At 36.3% G+C, this 16,366-nt stretch overlaps 1 protein-coding gene and 1 pseudogene across 2 annotated transcripts; one reads left to right on the forward strand and one right to left on the reverse strand.

Moving 5' to 3' along the window:
- The first annotated feature begins 8,525 nt into the window (after positions 1–8,525).
- Positions 8,526–13,128, forward strand: LOC120207572 (dihydroorotate dehydrogenase (quinone), mitochondrial-like). Of its 2 annotated transcripts, none has more exons than XM_039207000.1 (12): positions 8,526–8,858; positions 9,238–9,323; positions 9,836–10,159; positions 10,337–10,589; positions 10,887–10,967; positions 11,061–11,168; positions 11,257–11,286; positions 11,502–11,639; positions 12,200–12,237; positions 12,382–12,481; positions 12,849–12,936; positions 12,978–13,128. In XM_039207000.1, the coding sequence occupies exons 1-11, from the start codon at positions 8,718–8,720 to the stop codon at positions 12,924–12,926; spliced, it is 1,377 nt and encodes a 458-aa protein (XP_039062931.1). In that variant the 5' UTR covers positions 8,526–8,717; the 3' UTR covers positions 12,927–12,936; positions 12,978–13,128. The 2 variants fall into 2 exon arrangements, with proteins under 2 accessions (XP_039062931.1, XP_039062932.1); XM_039207001.1 differs by having other exon boundaries at positions 8,558–8,606; positions 8,664–8,858; positions 12,849–13,128.
- A 1,342-nt stretch (positions 13,129–14,470) lies between these two features.
- On the reverse strand, positions 14,471–16,366 carry LOC120207574 (annotated as a pseudogene).

Here is a 16,366-nt window from a genome sequence, read left to right on the forward strand (position 1 = left end):
TATTGTTTTAATTGTTTATATATTTAAATATTTTTATTATTATTATATAGTCATAAATATATATAATAAATAATAATTTATATTTTTTTAATAAATTACTTTAATATTCAATATCTAAGAAAAGGGCAGTCTTAATACAACTGGATGTCCTATTCTGGTATTTTAAAATTAAATATTATAAAAATTATTATTTAATTTTATTTAAATTAATATTTATTAATATCAAAGAAAAGAGCTGTCTTAAGACACCTAGAAGTCATTTTCCGATATTTTTAAATAAATAAATATTTTTATATAATTTTGAAATAATAAGATTATAAATTAAATATATTTTGAATTTTTTAAATTTTAATAATAGAGACAATTTATAATTAAAAAATACCAATTTTGGGCGTTGTAGGGGTGCTAATCCTTCCCTAAACGTAACCGACCACGAATCCCTTTTTATTATTAAAAAGAACGAATTTTTGGTTATAAACGCAGATCAGATGACGACTCCCAAATTATTTTCAAAAACCATTTATTCACATCACTTTTCCCGCCAAATAAAAAAAAATCGTGCCCGGACGAAAACCGGTTACGACAACAAGGTATATAAAAGGACCAGGAAAAGTGTGTCTGACGAGGTGATCTCTCCTATTCAACCACCTTTCGTCGATGTTCATTCTGACGAGGAAATTAATAAAACTTGGAAGGTTAGTAGTTTACTGGGTATAACGTTAAGGGGAGGAAAGAGAGTGTTTGCGAAGAATCTCGACCAAATGGGAAGAGGGGTTGGGAGAATGGACGTTAATTCCTTGTCTCGTTCTATGGAGGCATTTGGATTTTTTCTCTATGTTAAATTTTTCGTGTCTTACTTGGAACGTGCGGGGTTTGGGGAGAAAGGAGAAGGTTAGGGTGGTAAGGCGTAAGATCGTGGAGAAGCCTATGATGGTTTTCCTACATGAATCCAAAGTCAAAATGGTTAAATTGTCACTGTTGAGGAGGTTAAGAGGGAGATCATTGCAAGGTTGTGCTGTGGTTCCATCAGTGAGGCCGACAGGTGTTTTGTTAAGTTTATGGGATGAGGAGAAGATTGAAGTAAAGGATCAGTTTGTTGTCAACAAATTTGTGGCGCTCCTAGGGAAATTTAAAGAGAATTGTTCTCAGTGTTGGTTTGTCAACGTGTATGGTTCATCCATTGAAGCGGAAAAGGAAGGTTGTTTTTATGAGCTATACTCCTTTATTGATCAAGACGTGATGAAGTATCCCTATTTCCAAGCTATGATGATGAAGATGAGTAAAACAGGTACCAGGACTGGGATAAATGTGGTTCCTTCAATGGCTAAGGTTTGTTTGCTCTCCTTCCACATGCATGCATATACACTTTATGTTATTAGAGATATGGTTTTTAGGGCCAATGGAATGTCAACCCACGATTATGAAGCAGCACTGCTTAAAGATTAAGATTCTCTTGGGATCATTATTCCTTTCTCAGTGGGAAAAAACAGGAGCTTGATTTCGCTGTCATGGCTCACCTCTTAAGTTCATTCAAGAGACAACATAGTAGCCATCAACAGATTCAGTATATTAGGGGCTATCTCTCGGGGTTTAAGTGGCGAAGCGATATAAAATGCTCCTATAGATCGTCCAAACAAGGCACTAATTGATGATAAAAACAATTAATAAGATACTGACAATCATAATTATCAGAAGAATATGAAGAGAAATTAATTATAATGTCGAGAATAACATAAGAGTCAAGAGATTTGTGCTTGTACGGATTGAATTTCTTATAAAACCTTAAATTGCAGCAACTATCCAAAGAAGACTTGCATAATTAAAAAATATAATTAAAAGTTTAATCTTATACGGATTGAACGTGCGATAAGATCAATAAAGAGGGCTTCATCCCATACCCTGACAAGTTTAATAATGCGTTATGGTCGTAAATATTCAACCCACTAGCCTCCGAATCCATCACAAATTCATCAATTATTGCAGAATTCAGATAAAAGTATAACAAAAACTATTCATATGAATACGTGTAGATAATGGAATAAGTCTTTGATTAAGAGCCTCATATAAGAAACGTGAATGAATTTACTTTAAGATATATATTTGTCAATTTGTCACGAAGAAGCAGATGTGGAAAGATGCTTGATATGTGATAATTAGCAATCCGAAGAAAACAAGCAGAACTTATTCTTTTTAATCTTTTATCAGAATCTGTAATTGTATGAAAATGGGAGATTAGGTGCCAGCCAGCTGCTATAACCCTATATAAGCATGCCCTTCGTCTCTAAAACTTTGCAGCTCTTACTCAGATAATTACAAGATCAAGGCGTTTCTCGTTAACTCTCCCTCAAGGGCTTCCCCAACATGCCATACATATGGAAATACTTGGCGAAGCCCTTGGGGAGGGTCATGAGACATTGTCTTGCATGCTCTCAGTCAATCGGATAGCACAAAAGCCATAGATGGTTCGCACATCTCAGTTCATAGAACGAATGTGAAAGATTAGAGTAAAAGAGTAAATTTGCTTTTACCGTTTTACGGACGTGTCTTGATTTCAGAGTTACTTTGTCACTGATGGGCATCATCATAATCTTGATTGGTTCCCGAGAATACGTGAGCTTGAACTTAGGTATATTTCTCTTATTTAAGCATGTTGATCAGTCGGATTTAAGTATTTATTTCATGAATCTATTGCAGTCATCTTCTCCTTATTATCATACGTAAGTATGTGGAATTTGTTTAACTTACAAACCCTGAAAACACGAAAACACAGTACCAAACGATATAAACCCTAAAGCCCCAAGGTGTGGCTTCTCCCTAAACCATGAAAACCCTAATCTTTTACAATGACAAGAAGACGACTCCTTGTCAATAATCCTTTACAATGACGAGAGTTATTGAGACTGCAAGTTATGCACCAACCGACACCCATCACAGATAAAGATCCAATTCATCAAATATACATTAGAAGCCAAAGATTATGGGACGTGGCAACCCAAACCAGAGGATCACATTTTCAAGTGCTTCTTCTTGTTCTAGGGTTCTATCTTCCACTCGGTCTAAAGAGACCATTTGTATCTTCTGGGTTCATTTCATTACTGATCCCCAAGTTGTTCGGCTCACTTGAATCGGCCCTGTCCGCTGTGCTCATATGGCAGGCCTCAGTCTCCGAGCCGAGGACCAGGGCCATCATTTGCACTATAGCTAACAAGAGTCCCCATCACAAGAGCCACCGGCTATTTTTTGTTGTTACAAATAAGAAATAAAGATGAAGCTAAGGTCTACCCTACCCCTTCGCCGGAAGACATTCATCTAGTTGAACAATTTCTTAACAGCTAGAAGGACTTAAACAATGGAAAAACCCACTGGCATGTTTTTTCTATGTTGTGCAAGAAAGTGTGCTGCGGTGTTGACTTCACGAGGGATATTGGATTCAGATATGTATGCCACTCTGGACCAAGTAATTTTGCAATCTGATGAACCAAAGAGGAGGCTTGTCTCTGTTGTGTGTTGTTGGTAAACTTGACTGCCAATATATTATCACTCTAGTTCAGAGACGGAGTTATAATTAAACATCGAGAGAGATTAACTTGTTTAACTTAAAAAAAACATATACCCAATAATGATTTAAACCTAAAAATTAGAGGAGATAAGACATATTTTGATTAATATTTAAAATAATAGAAAGCTAAAATATCATTTCACGAAAAATAAATAAATTTGAGGGGCAAGAGCCCCTCCCAAGCAATACATGATTTCATCACTGCTCTTGATTATTACAATGGAGGACAGACGAGTGTGTTTTGGTAAACTGTCAAATTAATTTTTCATGCCCGATATCGTGAAGACAATTGAGGTTACGTAAGTTTTATCAAAGTAATATACTTTGATTGCCTCGTACAACTTTTAAAATTGTTGTACTTAACTAATATTATTAAGAAATTGCAACTAGAGATTTCTTTCATTTCTCGTCGGTAAGTCGTTTATTTTTTTTGTCTTTGTTGATTGACAATGATATCAACTTTAATGTTAGTTGCCGATCGTCAGTATTTTTTATTATTTTTTTATTTTCTCTTATTTTTTTTTATTTTCAATAAGTATGTTTGTATGACACATTTTCTTATGCCTTTTAACACATTTTTGCCGTTTTGTCGTCATTTTTCATTTTTTATTTTCTAATGATTGATTAGACATTGTCACGACTGATCAAGATGATACTTATATGTTATATTGTTGATCTTCCATACTTTGGACCCTCGGATTGAATTTGGATACCCGTTATGCGTTCGTGGATAACTTTTCACGTCTCTCGAGTCTGATTTGTGGTTTTTCAGTGGTCTTTTAGTAGCTTGATCCCTTTTTATAGTTCGTTTGTCGATACGATCAGATCTGTTTGTATCTATCTTTATTCGAATTTTCTTAGTCAGATTTTAATCTTTCCTTTTATGGTACTTATGTGATATTAAATTGCTAGTTTTGTTTAAATGATTATAGAAAATTATCTTAATTATGAGCTTAATTTAAGATTATGATTGTAAATCTTTATTTTAATTTGTAATATTTTCTATTTTTGAATAAAATTAATGATTTTTTTATTAAAAAAAGTGTTGTACTTTTAACCAAATATGTGTGGATTATTTTGTACGAGAGCAATGAAATGAATAATGAATAACCCAACATATCTATTTATAGGGAGATATAAAAATATAGTGTAAAATTAATTATGAGTATAAATTCAACCAAACATATATATTAATAAAAATATTTTTTAAAGTTTTTCAATGAATTAGGAGAATATTTGAAGATAGCATCGAACGCAAACAATTTAAGAAAAATGAATTGTCCAACTAATGAAGTCAGTGACTATCAGCTGCAGCATCACAAGGAGAGATTAACAAAGTCGGTGACTGTTCTCTTCGTTTACTACATATATTCATCTGTTCACCAATGCTTTCCTTTTGTTTTTTCATTTTGAACTGCTCTGCTATACTCCCTCTTTCCGGCCTCGGGGTGGTCGTTTGGCCTTGACCAGCGGCTATTTTACTGTTTTTCTTTAGTCTTATTGTAAATAAATAATCACTCCTCTTGTATTTTAAGGGAGACGAAGGTTTAATATGGGTATTAACTATTCTCTCCTCCCCTTCCCCTTTGATGGGGGTCATGGTTATCGTTGTTTTCCGATCTAGTTTTCGGAGCATGGTCAGGTTTTGGTCGTTTTCATGTTTATCCTTGGTTTCGTGCAATTATTTGTTTGGTGTTAAGTCTATTTCTAGGGTCGTTTTTTACTGATGTTGGCACCTGTTCGTTATTCGAGTTTGTGCGTAATATGTGATGGTCTGTATGCTTGACGTTGATCCATATTATTCTATTCCAGATTGGTTGTGCTACCTTTTTTGTCTGTCTTGGCACGGTGGCCTATGTCTGCAACTTCTTGTTTTGGGGATTATCTCCTTCGACATATGTGCATGCGCGGTTTGTAGTTTCTTTGTCAGTTCTTACGAATGGTGATAATTTCTTTGACATGTCGTTTGTTGTCTCTTCACGTCATCATATGAGTTTAGTATATCCATCGTACTACCAATGCTATTTCATATATCTTAGTAAATTGGACTTCTGTTAGCGGTTCATTGTTGTATTTTGTCTATAATTGTCTTAATTTACTCTCGAATATTGTTCTTACTGACGCCATTTTTGGGGCTAAGGCAATATAAGTTATTTAATTAAAAAAGAATCTGTTCACCCGTTCACCGATGCAAATGTTAATTACTAGAGATATGGTTTTTAGGGCCAATGGAATGTCAACTCACGATTATGAAGCAATACTGCTTAAAGATTAAGATTCTCTTAGGATCAGTATTCCTTTTTCTTTGGAAAAAAACAGGAGCTTAATTTCGCTGTCATGGCTTACCTCTTAAGTTCATTCAAGAGACAACCTAATTGTCATCAACAGTTTCAACATATATATATATAGTTAATAGTTATTGGAGTCACAGCTGAGCATATATATATATCTTTCACGTGTCTAATTTGTACCAGTAATCCTATCTTGTATAGAAGAAGATGATGGTGCATAAAGATGCTTGATATGTGATAATAATCCAATGAAAAACATACAGACAGAACTTATTCTTTTAATCTTTATCAGAATCTGTAATTGTATCAATGTGGGAGATAAGGTGCCAGCCAGCTGCGATGATCCTGAGGCTATATAAGTAACTCCTTTGTCTCCAAAACTTTGCAGCTCTTACTCAGAGGGTATATATATATATATATATATATATATTAATAAGACGTTTCTCATTAACTCTCCCTCAAAGGCTTCCCCAAAAGTTCATGCATGGGGCTCTTAATGCTACCTATGGAAATGTTTGGCGAAGCCCTTAGGGAGAGTTCATGAGGATTTGTCTCCATTTGCCTGATCACTTTGTCACTCACGAGCAATGGCAGCACAAAGCTTGATCGGTGCCCCAAGGTTGTCTGAGATACCTTATGAGTTTCCGTATGGTTCGAGGCCTGAAATATTCGGAGTAAGCGTGAACAAAACTCAATCCGATTAAAAAATATCAATTATTTAATCATGTTTGAGTTTTGTACTATGTTTGATTTCCCCATTCAGTCTCTGGGATTTTGATTTAACTTATTAGCAACAGTGTCTAACGAAAACGCTTAAACTGACAATTTCTTGTAAACAATACCAAATTTATTACAAATCACGACCATGTTCATGTCTGATGATATTATCTGATCTCTTTTTTTTAATATCACATGCCTTTGGATAAAGAATCGTTTTCAAGATAAACCATCAATACGATCCGTAATCGTACATCGGAGATGGATGCCGAAGTCGCATTCATCGCAATAGTAAACCCAGAGCTTTTTTCCGACATGTTGGCCACAAACATCGCAGACAAAGGATGTAATGTTATGGTCGATGAACGAGAACGAATAGTAGAGGGTGAGCCGATGTTGATGATCCACATGTTTTATCGTTTTGGGCAGCCGAGCACATCCGATATGGAGATTGAATTCGCAAGGGGAGCAGTGGTAATCGAAACCGGTGCCGTAGTCACCGCAAGCATTGCAACCGAAGATTTTGGCACCGTGATTGTCACGACGAGGGTTGGGAAGAAGTTGTAGAAGGTGTTGGGGATGAGATTGGTGTTGCAGTGACGGTTTCAATTCGAAACATGGTTTATGAAGAAGGAAGTCGCAATCGGACTTGGTGCATGCGAAAGTCGAACCGATGACTTGTAGGCCGCAAAAGGAGCAAATAAGCTCGTCGTCTTCTCGTATCCGATCGATTGGCCGTAAAGGATGGTTGTGGCTGAAATGTTTCACGCATGGACGCAATGGGAAATATGTGTAGCGCTTATACATTCTCTTAGCTCTTCTACTAAAGACATGAATATTATGTTCATTATATGTTGCAGTTGGCCTTGTTTTGTAATGTTTGGATTCATTTGTGAATGATGAGGTTCCTTACTTGAAGTGTTTATTGGGTTAATACCATTCCTAGTCCTTTCTTGATTCTAATTCTCTTTATTTGGTTTAAATTTTGGAATCAAGATAAATGGTGGGAGGTAGCCCCTAAATTGGATAAATTTCTCTCGAAGTTGTTTTTTATTTTTTACTTACAAAATATAATCTCGAAATTTCGATTAAACAACATTAAACTCCTTAACTTCCAATTTATTCTTTAAAAAATTCTTTTAACTTATCAATTGATGATTAATCTATCAAATAATTGTTTTTTAATTTAATTTTCTTCGGATATTACTCGATATTTTAGGAGTTAATGCATCTATTTGTAGTGTTCAAACTTAATTCACTACATCAAAACTGTTCTTTAGCGGCGTTTTTAGTGCGTTTTGAGAGTAAACGCCACTAACTTTAAACATATAGTGCCGTTTACATTTCAAACGCCACAAAATGATAACTTTAGCGGTGTTTCTTTACAAACGCCGATAGGTTCATCTATAGTGGCGTTTTTTTCAATAAACGCCGTAACAGATTAGTTCTTTAGCGGTGTTTTTCTACAAACGTCGTAATAGGGTGCACCTATAGTGGCGTTTTTTAATAAACGCCAATTAAGAGAAAATATAATAAAATCATAATCTCAAAAAATTCCATAAAATTTAAATTAATATAAACTAATCACGTCAATTAATCTAAAAAAATTATAAATAATAAATTTCTGAAAATTTGATTGTTATGAATTTTGTGTCATATTAATTAATTAATTTAAAATAATAAATATAGTTTAACATAGGTTGGGTTTGGGTTTAGATTTAGATTTTTGGCCCATAAGCCAACCCAAATAAAAGCAAACAAATCAAAATAAAAAATTATTTAAATATAAATACTAATGTAAAAAATATATTTTTAATCTTGACGTTATTTTAAAAAAATGCATTTTTTGGGAATCTTTTACTTGTTCTCTTATAAAATGAAAGAACTTTTTTTTCCTCTTAATTTATTATTATTTGAGCAAATATAGCAAAGAGCAATAGTAAGCGACTCTATTCTCTGGAGGACACCATAAACCTCACGAGCCACCTCCTCGCCTAAAACCCCTCTACACCTCTCTTTTCAACTTTTCATTACCAAAAAAAAAACCCCCCATAAAGCTTCATTCTTTCTTTTCTTTTCCCCTTTACCCTCTGTCCCCATCTCTGCAATTTGCGTGTCAAGTGTTTTGAAATCTATCTAATTTAATTTTCATGGCAATAAGGACAGCTGGGAAGTTGCTTAAGGATCTCTTGCGCCAAAGGGTTATTTCAACTTCCATTGGATTTGGACCCTCTAGACACTGCTCTTCCGCTGCTACTTCTGCTCCTAAAATTCCCCATTCTTCAAAGAAAGTAAGTTCCTTTTATGAGTGATGTTTAAAGGGTTTATGGGATTTTGTTTACTTTTTCTTATCTTTCCAATATTTTAAGTAATTAAAGTTCAGCTAAGTTTAGTTTAAGGTACTGGGTGTTTTGGAAGTTGTGATTAAGATGATTAACATGGGTTCTTTCTGCTTGAACTGCTTAAGGGAAGAACGTTTGAGAGCATTGACTTCTTACAAATTAAGGGTATTTTTTGCCAGTTCATGTGATAGTTTAAAACATTGAAATTGCAATCTTTGCATTTTTAACTTTTGTAGTGTGAGGCGTTGACTTACTATAATATTCATTTGGTTGTATGCATGTTTCTCTGTTATAAGATATTATTTTCTTTTTGCTTCCATTGTTGTAGGGAAGAAGGTTATTGACGGGAGCTACCATAGGGTTAATTATAACAGGAGGAGCATATGTTAGTACTGTTGATGAAGCAACTTTATGGTACTTATTTTGTACATTCCAATGAAAAATCTCTTCTTTTTAACTTTGTTTCATTCCATGAATGAGAAAGGCTTCCCCTTTTTGGATTAATTGGACTATCTAGAGTTTCCTATTGGTTTTTCTTTCGTTGGATTTTGATATTTGTTCGAACTTTGATCTGAAAAATAAATTGGAAAATGAACGAGCCACTTCAATGGGCACGCCTTTGCAAGTTATATGACTAAATTGGCTGTAAGGAGTAGCAAAGCTTTTCGTCTTTTCAATAACAGTAACGTGGTTGACGGAGAATTTGTTTGTTTTCTTTATTTTCATCACTCTATTTTTTCTTTTGTCATTTTTGGTCTTAATTTATAGCTATCATTGAAGAACACAAAATCTTAATTGTCAATAAGTCTTTTCTATGTTTTGGTTTTAAATTTTATGGATCCATTGATAGAAATACCTTATTCTTGAATGAATCCTCATCTTATAATCTATTTGAGATCAACTTATATGATGTTGGAATTTGGCAGTGGGTGGCTATTCTCAGCGACTAAGCTTGTAAACCCCTTCTTTGCACTTTTGGATGCTGAGAAAGCTCATACACTAGCTGTTGCTGCTGCTGCTCGTGGTTGGGTTCCCAGGGAGAAGAGACCTGATCCACCGATTCTGGGATTAGATGTTTGGGGAAGGAAGTTTTCAAATCCTGTAGGTCTTTCTGCTGGCTTTGATAAAAATGCCGAAGCTGTTGAAGGTTTACTTGGTATGGGTTTTGGCTTTGTGGAAGTCGGATCAGTAACCCCTGTTCCACAAGAGGGTAATCCAAAGCCACGCATCTTTAGACTGCGACAAGAAGGGTAACACCTAATTCTCCTTTTCCACTGTTTCTTTGAAATATCAACTTACCAGTTTTATAAAATGGGCATGAGTAAGGCAATTCTTTCTTGTGGTCTTGACTAGAGATTTGATTGCTTGGACTCATGTCGGTTGGTGTTCAAGTTTTTCTATTCTATCTAACTTGATTCGTTGGGCAGTGCTATCATCAACCGCTGTGGGTTCAATAGTGAAGGAATTGTTGCTGTTGCAAAGAGATTAGGTGCCCAGCATGGTAAGAGGAAGTTAGAGACTTCGAGTACTTCATCACCCTCGAATGAAGAAGTTAAACATGGGGGCAAAGCTGGTCCTGGAATTCTAGGAGTCAATCTTGGGAAGAATAAGTTAACTGAAGATGCTGCTGCTGACTATGTACAAGGAGTTCACACGTTATCCCAGTATGCCGATTACTTGGTAGTTCTATATTCTTTATTTGAGTTATTTCATCCCTTTCAAGTCTGCTTTGATTGCAAAAGTTTCACACAATAAATGACAGGATTGATTGTAGTGTCTAAAATTGTCACATATACTGATTTCTTTCCTTGTGATTTCTTTTACTTGCCTCCTTTGTAGGTAGATTAGTGCATATTTTTCAAGAAGAAATATCATTATGAATTTATGATGTATTACTTTGAGAAGTTTTCTTTGAGTTTTTCTTGAATTTGATCATTTATAAGCCGTAATATTGACCTCCTTTTTGAACTTTCTTAGGTTATTAATGTTTCATCACCGAACACTCCCGGATTGCGTATGCTTCAAGGAAGGAAACAGTTGAAGGATCTTGTTAAGAGGGTATAAATCTCTAGCTGCAAACTTAATCATCCTTCTGTATACATCAGGGAGAACTTCACTCTTCTCAGTTATGCTTTGCTTCTTATGTCAAAGGTTCAAGCTGCTCGTGATGAAATGCAATGGGGTGAGGAAGGTCCTCCTCCATTGCTAGTTAAAATTGCTCCGGACTTGTCTAAAGAAGACCTTGAGGATATAGCAGCGGTATGCCCCAAGTCTCTAATTGCATTTAGACGCTACTTCATTTCTTACCTGTATTATGTTCTTATTGTTTCTTTTTCTTTGATTTTAGGTTGCTGTTGCCCTCCGATTGGATGGATTGGTATTTTTCTTCCAATTATAAATTCTGTATATTGCTTGTCCACGTCCTATATGATTAGAAGTTTCTTCTTGATGGTGGCCTTAAGTCGTTCTTTCTATATATGCCTTTATAATCCATATGACAATTTTGCTCTTTTACTCATTTTTCCCATATGATTTTTTTCTCTTTTGCTTTTCCATATTTTCCCTGACATTCCCCTCTTTCCTGTTTTCTAGATTATAACAAACACAACCATTTCGAGATCAGAACCTGTAGATAAAAATCCAGTCTCTGCAGAAGTTGGTGGCTTAAGTGGGAAGCCTCTCTTTGATTTGTCAAACAACATCTTAAAGGAGATGTACATGCTAACAAGGGTATGTTATCTATTCATATAAAAAAAATCTGATATATCGGGTCTGTTGGTCTTTCATTCGTCCTATCTTCTATTTTTAAACATGATTGTAGTGATTCGATATGATAATATCTTCTGCCTTTCTTTGCCAAAAGCCACACTCTCGAAAATACAGAAGTGGAAGTTTACTATATAAAACATTGGGGTGATTTTTATAATTTGGCCAATGAGAACTGTATATGTTTTTTCCCCATATTTCATTACCTTATTGAACATCCCAAGATGCTTCAAGTTTATACTCTTGAGGGCATTATAATTTGATTATTATGTTGTTTGTCCCTGATTATACTTTGAATTTGGATGTGAGGACCTAAAGCTTCATAGTTTGACGAGCTGCCCGTATTATTGAAGTTTTGATGGTTTCTTGCTGTTTCTTAATATCTTCTCTATGCAACACCATTTTCAAATCAAATTTGTAAAGCTTTCAGATACCTCGACTCGTCCGAGTTTCTGTTGTTTTTCTTGTAAAGTTTTTAAATAGTGTATCATGCTTATAAAGTTGACATGCATACTTCTTTGCAGGGAAATATCCCCTTAATAGGCTGTGGTGGTATTAGCAGGTAAAGTCCGTATACCTATTAATCATTACCAATTCATCTCATCATCTCAACGATGTTACTATCACCGTCATCACCATCGTCACTACCGTTATTTTAACTATATTTACACCTCCATTGTTAATTTGAATTATGCATTCAATGCAGTGGTGAGGATGCATACAAAAAAATAAGATCCGGAGCAACGCTAGTTCAGCTGTATACAGCATTTGCATATGGAGGCCCTGCCTTAATTCCCCGAATAAAGGTATTCTCTGTAAGTTTCCGAGTTTCTATATTAATTCATTTATTTTCTTTCTGCTTCACATCCTAAAGGATGTTAAAGATTACAAATTGTGACAGAAAGATGCTGTCTCCTACGAAGACAGCATATTTATCGAGTCTTGGATTTCACACTCAACTTGTAGCTTTGATTCTAAGAGGGCTGTTGTTAATCAAAATACCCGTATCTGACATTTTCGGACAGGATATGAGAAATGACATTCTAAATGCATGACAGAACTTATAAGAGACTAAATATATCCATAGGACACTCGTGGCAGAGTCGGAGTAACATTATTTTTCGTAAAATGTTCGGCATCGGTATCGTGATCGTGATGGTATGTTTTGGGCAGGCTGAACTTACTGAGTGCTTGGATAGGGATGGTTTCAAATCTATCCATGAAGCTGTTGGTGCTGATTGCAGACGGTAATAACTAATACCCGCCTTACCCAAAAAACTTTCGTCATTTATAAATTAATCTTTGCCTCCCGGATTTAATATTTTATCCGATTTGGTCACTTTTGTTTCATTTTCATAAAAATCCATCCTTCAACCTTTCATGAGCTTGAGAGGGATTTACAATGTACACTATGAGAAAACAGTTGTGATACAATGTATCATGCAGAATTGATTTTTTTTTTCTCTCGAAAAAGTCGATCGAGTTCGTTAACTACTTGAGTCGAACATTAAGATATGCGAAGTTTGATATTAAATCTGTTTTAGAACTCTTTTATCTGGATTTGAGATTAGTATTAAATATGGGAAGGTTGATGGCTCTGCAGTAGGCCGTGGCACAGCCTCTCTGGACTGTTCATGGACCCTAGACAACCACTTCCAACTAATTATATTAAATTGGATTGAATTAAATATGGGACATGTACCCTTAAATGGAACACAAATAGATATGGAATAACCACCCATATCTCCTCGCTATTTGCATTGCTTCTGGATGATTGCATGTGGTTTAATTTCAGCTGCCAAACTGTCCCAAATATAATGGAATGCGCCCTTTATTTTATTGAGTTAATTGCAAAGGCGTCACTAAATTAGGGCTCAAATTTTAAATTAGCCATTAAAACTTCGTAACATTCTATATTAGTTGTTAAATTGTCAATATCATTTCAAAGACGTCATTGTCTTAGTTTAACAAACTGAACATCAAATGTCAATTTAGATATATTGTGATTTACATTTAAAACACGTAACAAATTATTAATATTGTGCATCATTAAACGAATATCTTGGATTTGATGGGTTATTTTGTAAAATTTTAATGACAAATCCGATTGTTCATGCAAAACATGTGTTTAAAATTTGATCCAAAAATTTTAAATATGTTCCACATCGAAATCGAGTTGAAATTTAATCTCAAATAGTTTGTTTAACTAACAAAATGATGTGTTTGCAATGGTATTGATAGTTTGTAGTTTAATTTAGAAGACAACATAAAATTTAGGGATGTCCAGTACAATTAATTCATTTATTTTTTCAGGACACAGTATCGAGAGACCCATTTTCCCATCTTCCCTCGTGTTTCCCAATTCCTTCTGTTTTTTTCCTGGAAACTGCAATATCTTTCACCATTTTGATCCGTTCGAGGAAAAACAATCACCGTCTCCCCTGCATCATAAAAATGGCTAAAACTCAAGCCATTGCACTGCATGGATTTCACCACACATTTACTCTTTAGGGAATTTATTTCACAACTTTGAATTAACCGCAGTCATTTTTGGATACCAATACAGTAAACTCACTGCAGTAGTTAATGCTAACAAATTTTGAAGGACAGAGTGATACAATTGCAAGCCAAAGTTTCAATGCGATCTGGCTTACTGAAGACCATCGAAAACCATATTCGACGGTGAAAACACGAGACCGAGCAAGCCAGTTATGGAAGAACAGATAAATTGAACGCAAACTGAGCATTGAATCGACGAAAGATAATTTTGCAGCTGAAGCAGAATTAAGTGCAGATGAAGCTGGGAACAACAGATGGGTCTTTTTTATTAACACAACAGGCACCCAAAACAATCCAACTTATATAGTGAACACATTATTTGAACGCTGAAAAAAAAATCTAAGAAATGGCTAAGAATACGGCTACAAATTTTCCCAGACAGGGGTCTTACAGAGAGGAGCTAGAGCCAGAGCCGGAGCCGGAGCCGGGGTCTTTTATCTGTCACACAGCAGTGCCGATCGCGTAGTCAACATCGACGATGAAACTGGGAGATAGGGCACATCACGAGCCAAAACGTTCAATGCTAAACTATCCCAGATAGCAGCAAAGAAACTAGTAATTCTCAAACACCATTAGCAAGAACTGTTGTTCCACACATTCAGGGATAACGTAAGTCCATAGTGGTAGCATCCCTGTCATAGAGCAAATCTTGGGTTATCGGCATCAACCACCCAATATCGGTTAAACCGATCCGAATTCCGACAATGCAGTTTCGACATGGGAAATAAACCTACATGGTTTCTTCTTCAAAGCAAGCATTCTCATAAAAAGTATATTAGCAAACTTGACTAATCACAAAACAAATCCCCAAATTCAGCAGGCAGCCGATGGCGAAATTACAATCACCAAAACCCTAATCCTTGACTCCCTCTCCTCCAACATGAACCATCAAAACCCTAAAACAGATTGTGAATGCTCTAAAAGCCTATCAATCATCAAATAAAAGTGTTGAGAGAAAACCCTAACTTGAATCCCATTCATCATTCCATGCTCCAAAGTTATCCACCTCAAAACCCTAATTCCCTAACCCTAAAATTCCAACTAGAAATCATCTTCAACATTCACACACAGCAAAAGCAACAACCATACACAAATATTTATAACACACACACATATATATATACTCCCAACGACAGGGGTAAAATGGGCCACCAAAATTCATCGTGGATCCTCCTCTCTCCGACCCGATCCTCCCGGTGCACCGGAAAGTGAGGCTAGTAAATTTAGATGACCGGGAAGATAATTGCCGACCCTCGCTGCCGACGCTTCTCCCATAGCTTGCTGTTGCTGAACGAACAACGCAGCAGCAGCACCATGTTGCTGAGCAGCCGTCTGCACCATCAAATCCGGCGGCGCCGCCGCCGCCGCGAAGCTCCACAATTGACCAAAGTCGTGCCTTGTCGGAAGAGCCCAGAACCCACCAGCATGCGTACCCGCGGATCCCACAATGGACCCTACGCCGCCTGGTCCAACGGTGAGCCCACTGGAATCGTCCTTCCCGTCGTAATCGTCATCGGACCTGAGGCGCTTCCCGAGTATAAAAGGAGTGGGACCCAGTAGAGGCTTAGAAGTGGTCGACGACAAAGAAGTGGAATTAGTCCCGCCGCGAACGGAAACCGAGACGTTGGATAAGCTGGCGGGGGTGGTCCCGTACCAGTGGCGGCTATGATAGAAGGTTCAGCATGACGCAAAAGCCACTCGATGGTTTGACCGTCGGATTTATGACCCAACTCGCGAGTCAACTGGAAGACACGAGCGGCACAAACGATGGGCATCCTGATCCTCCTTCCACGACCATCGACTTTGCTGTGACGGTCCTTGGTGGGCGGCTTCTTAACGGGGAGGGAACCATTGGTTGGCGGCACCGTTTTCTGTCTCTGAGAGTCCATTAAGGCTCCATTCGTAGCAGCTCCGGTACCATCTGAATTCGACATGGGTGGAGCAGGAGTAGGACTACTACTACCTACACTCTTTTTCACTTGCCCTTTATTTTGTTTTACACTGAAAAAAAAGGGATTGTCTTTGATGTTCGGGGTTATTGTTGGTGAAGAGATTAATGGACGGAAACCAAAAATCTTGTAAGAAAATGAATTTGGAATCAGAATTTTTCACAGAGAAGAAGTGTTGAGAGA

This window comes from Hibiscus syriacus, unplaced genomic scaffold (assembly GCF_006381635.1).
Source record: "Hibiscus syriacus cultivar Baekdansim isolate YM2019G1 unplaced genomic scaffold, ASM638163v2 tig00015046_pilon, whole genome shotgun sequence".
NCBI classification, from domain to species: Eukaryota; Viridiplantae; Streptophyta; class Magnoliopsida; order Malvales; family Malvaceae; genus Hibiscus; species Hibiscus syriacus.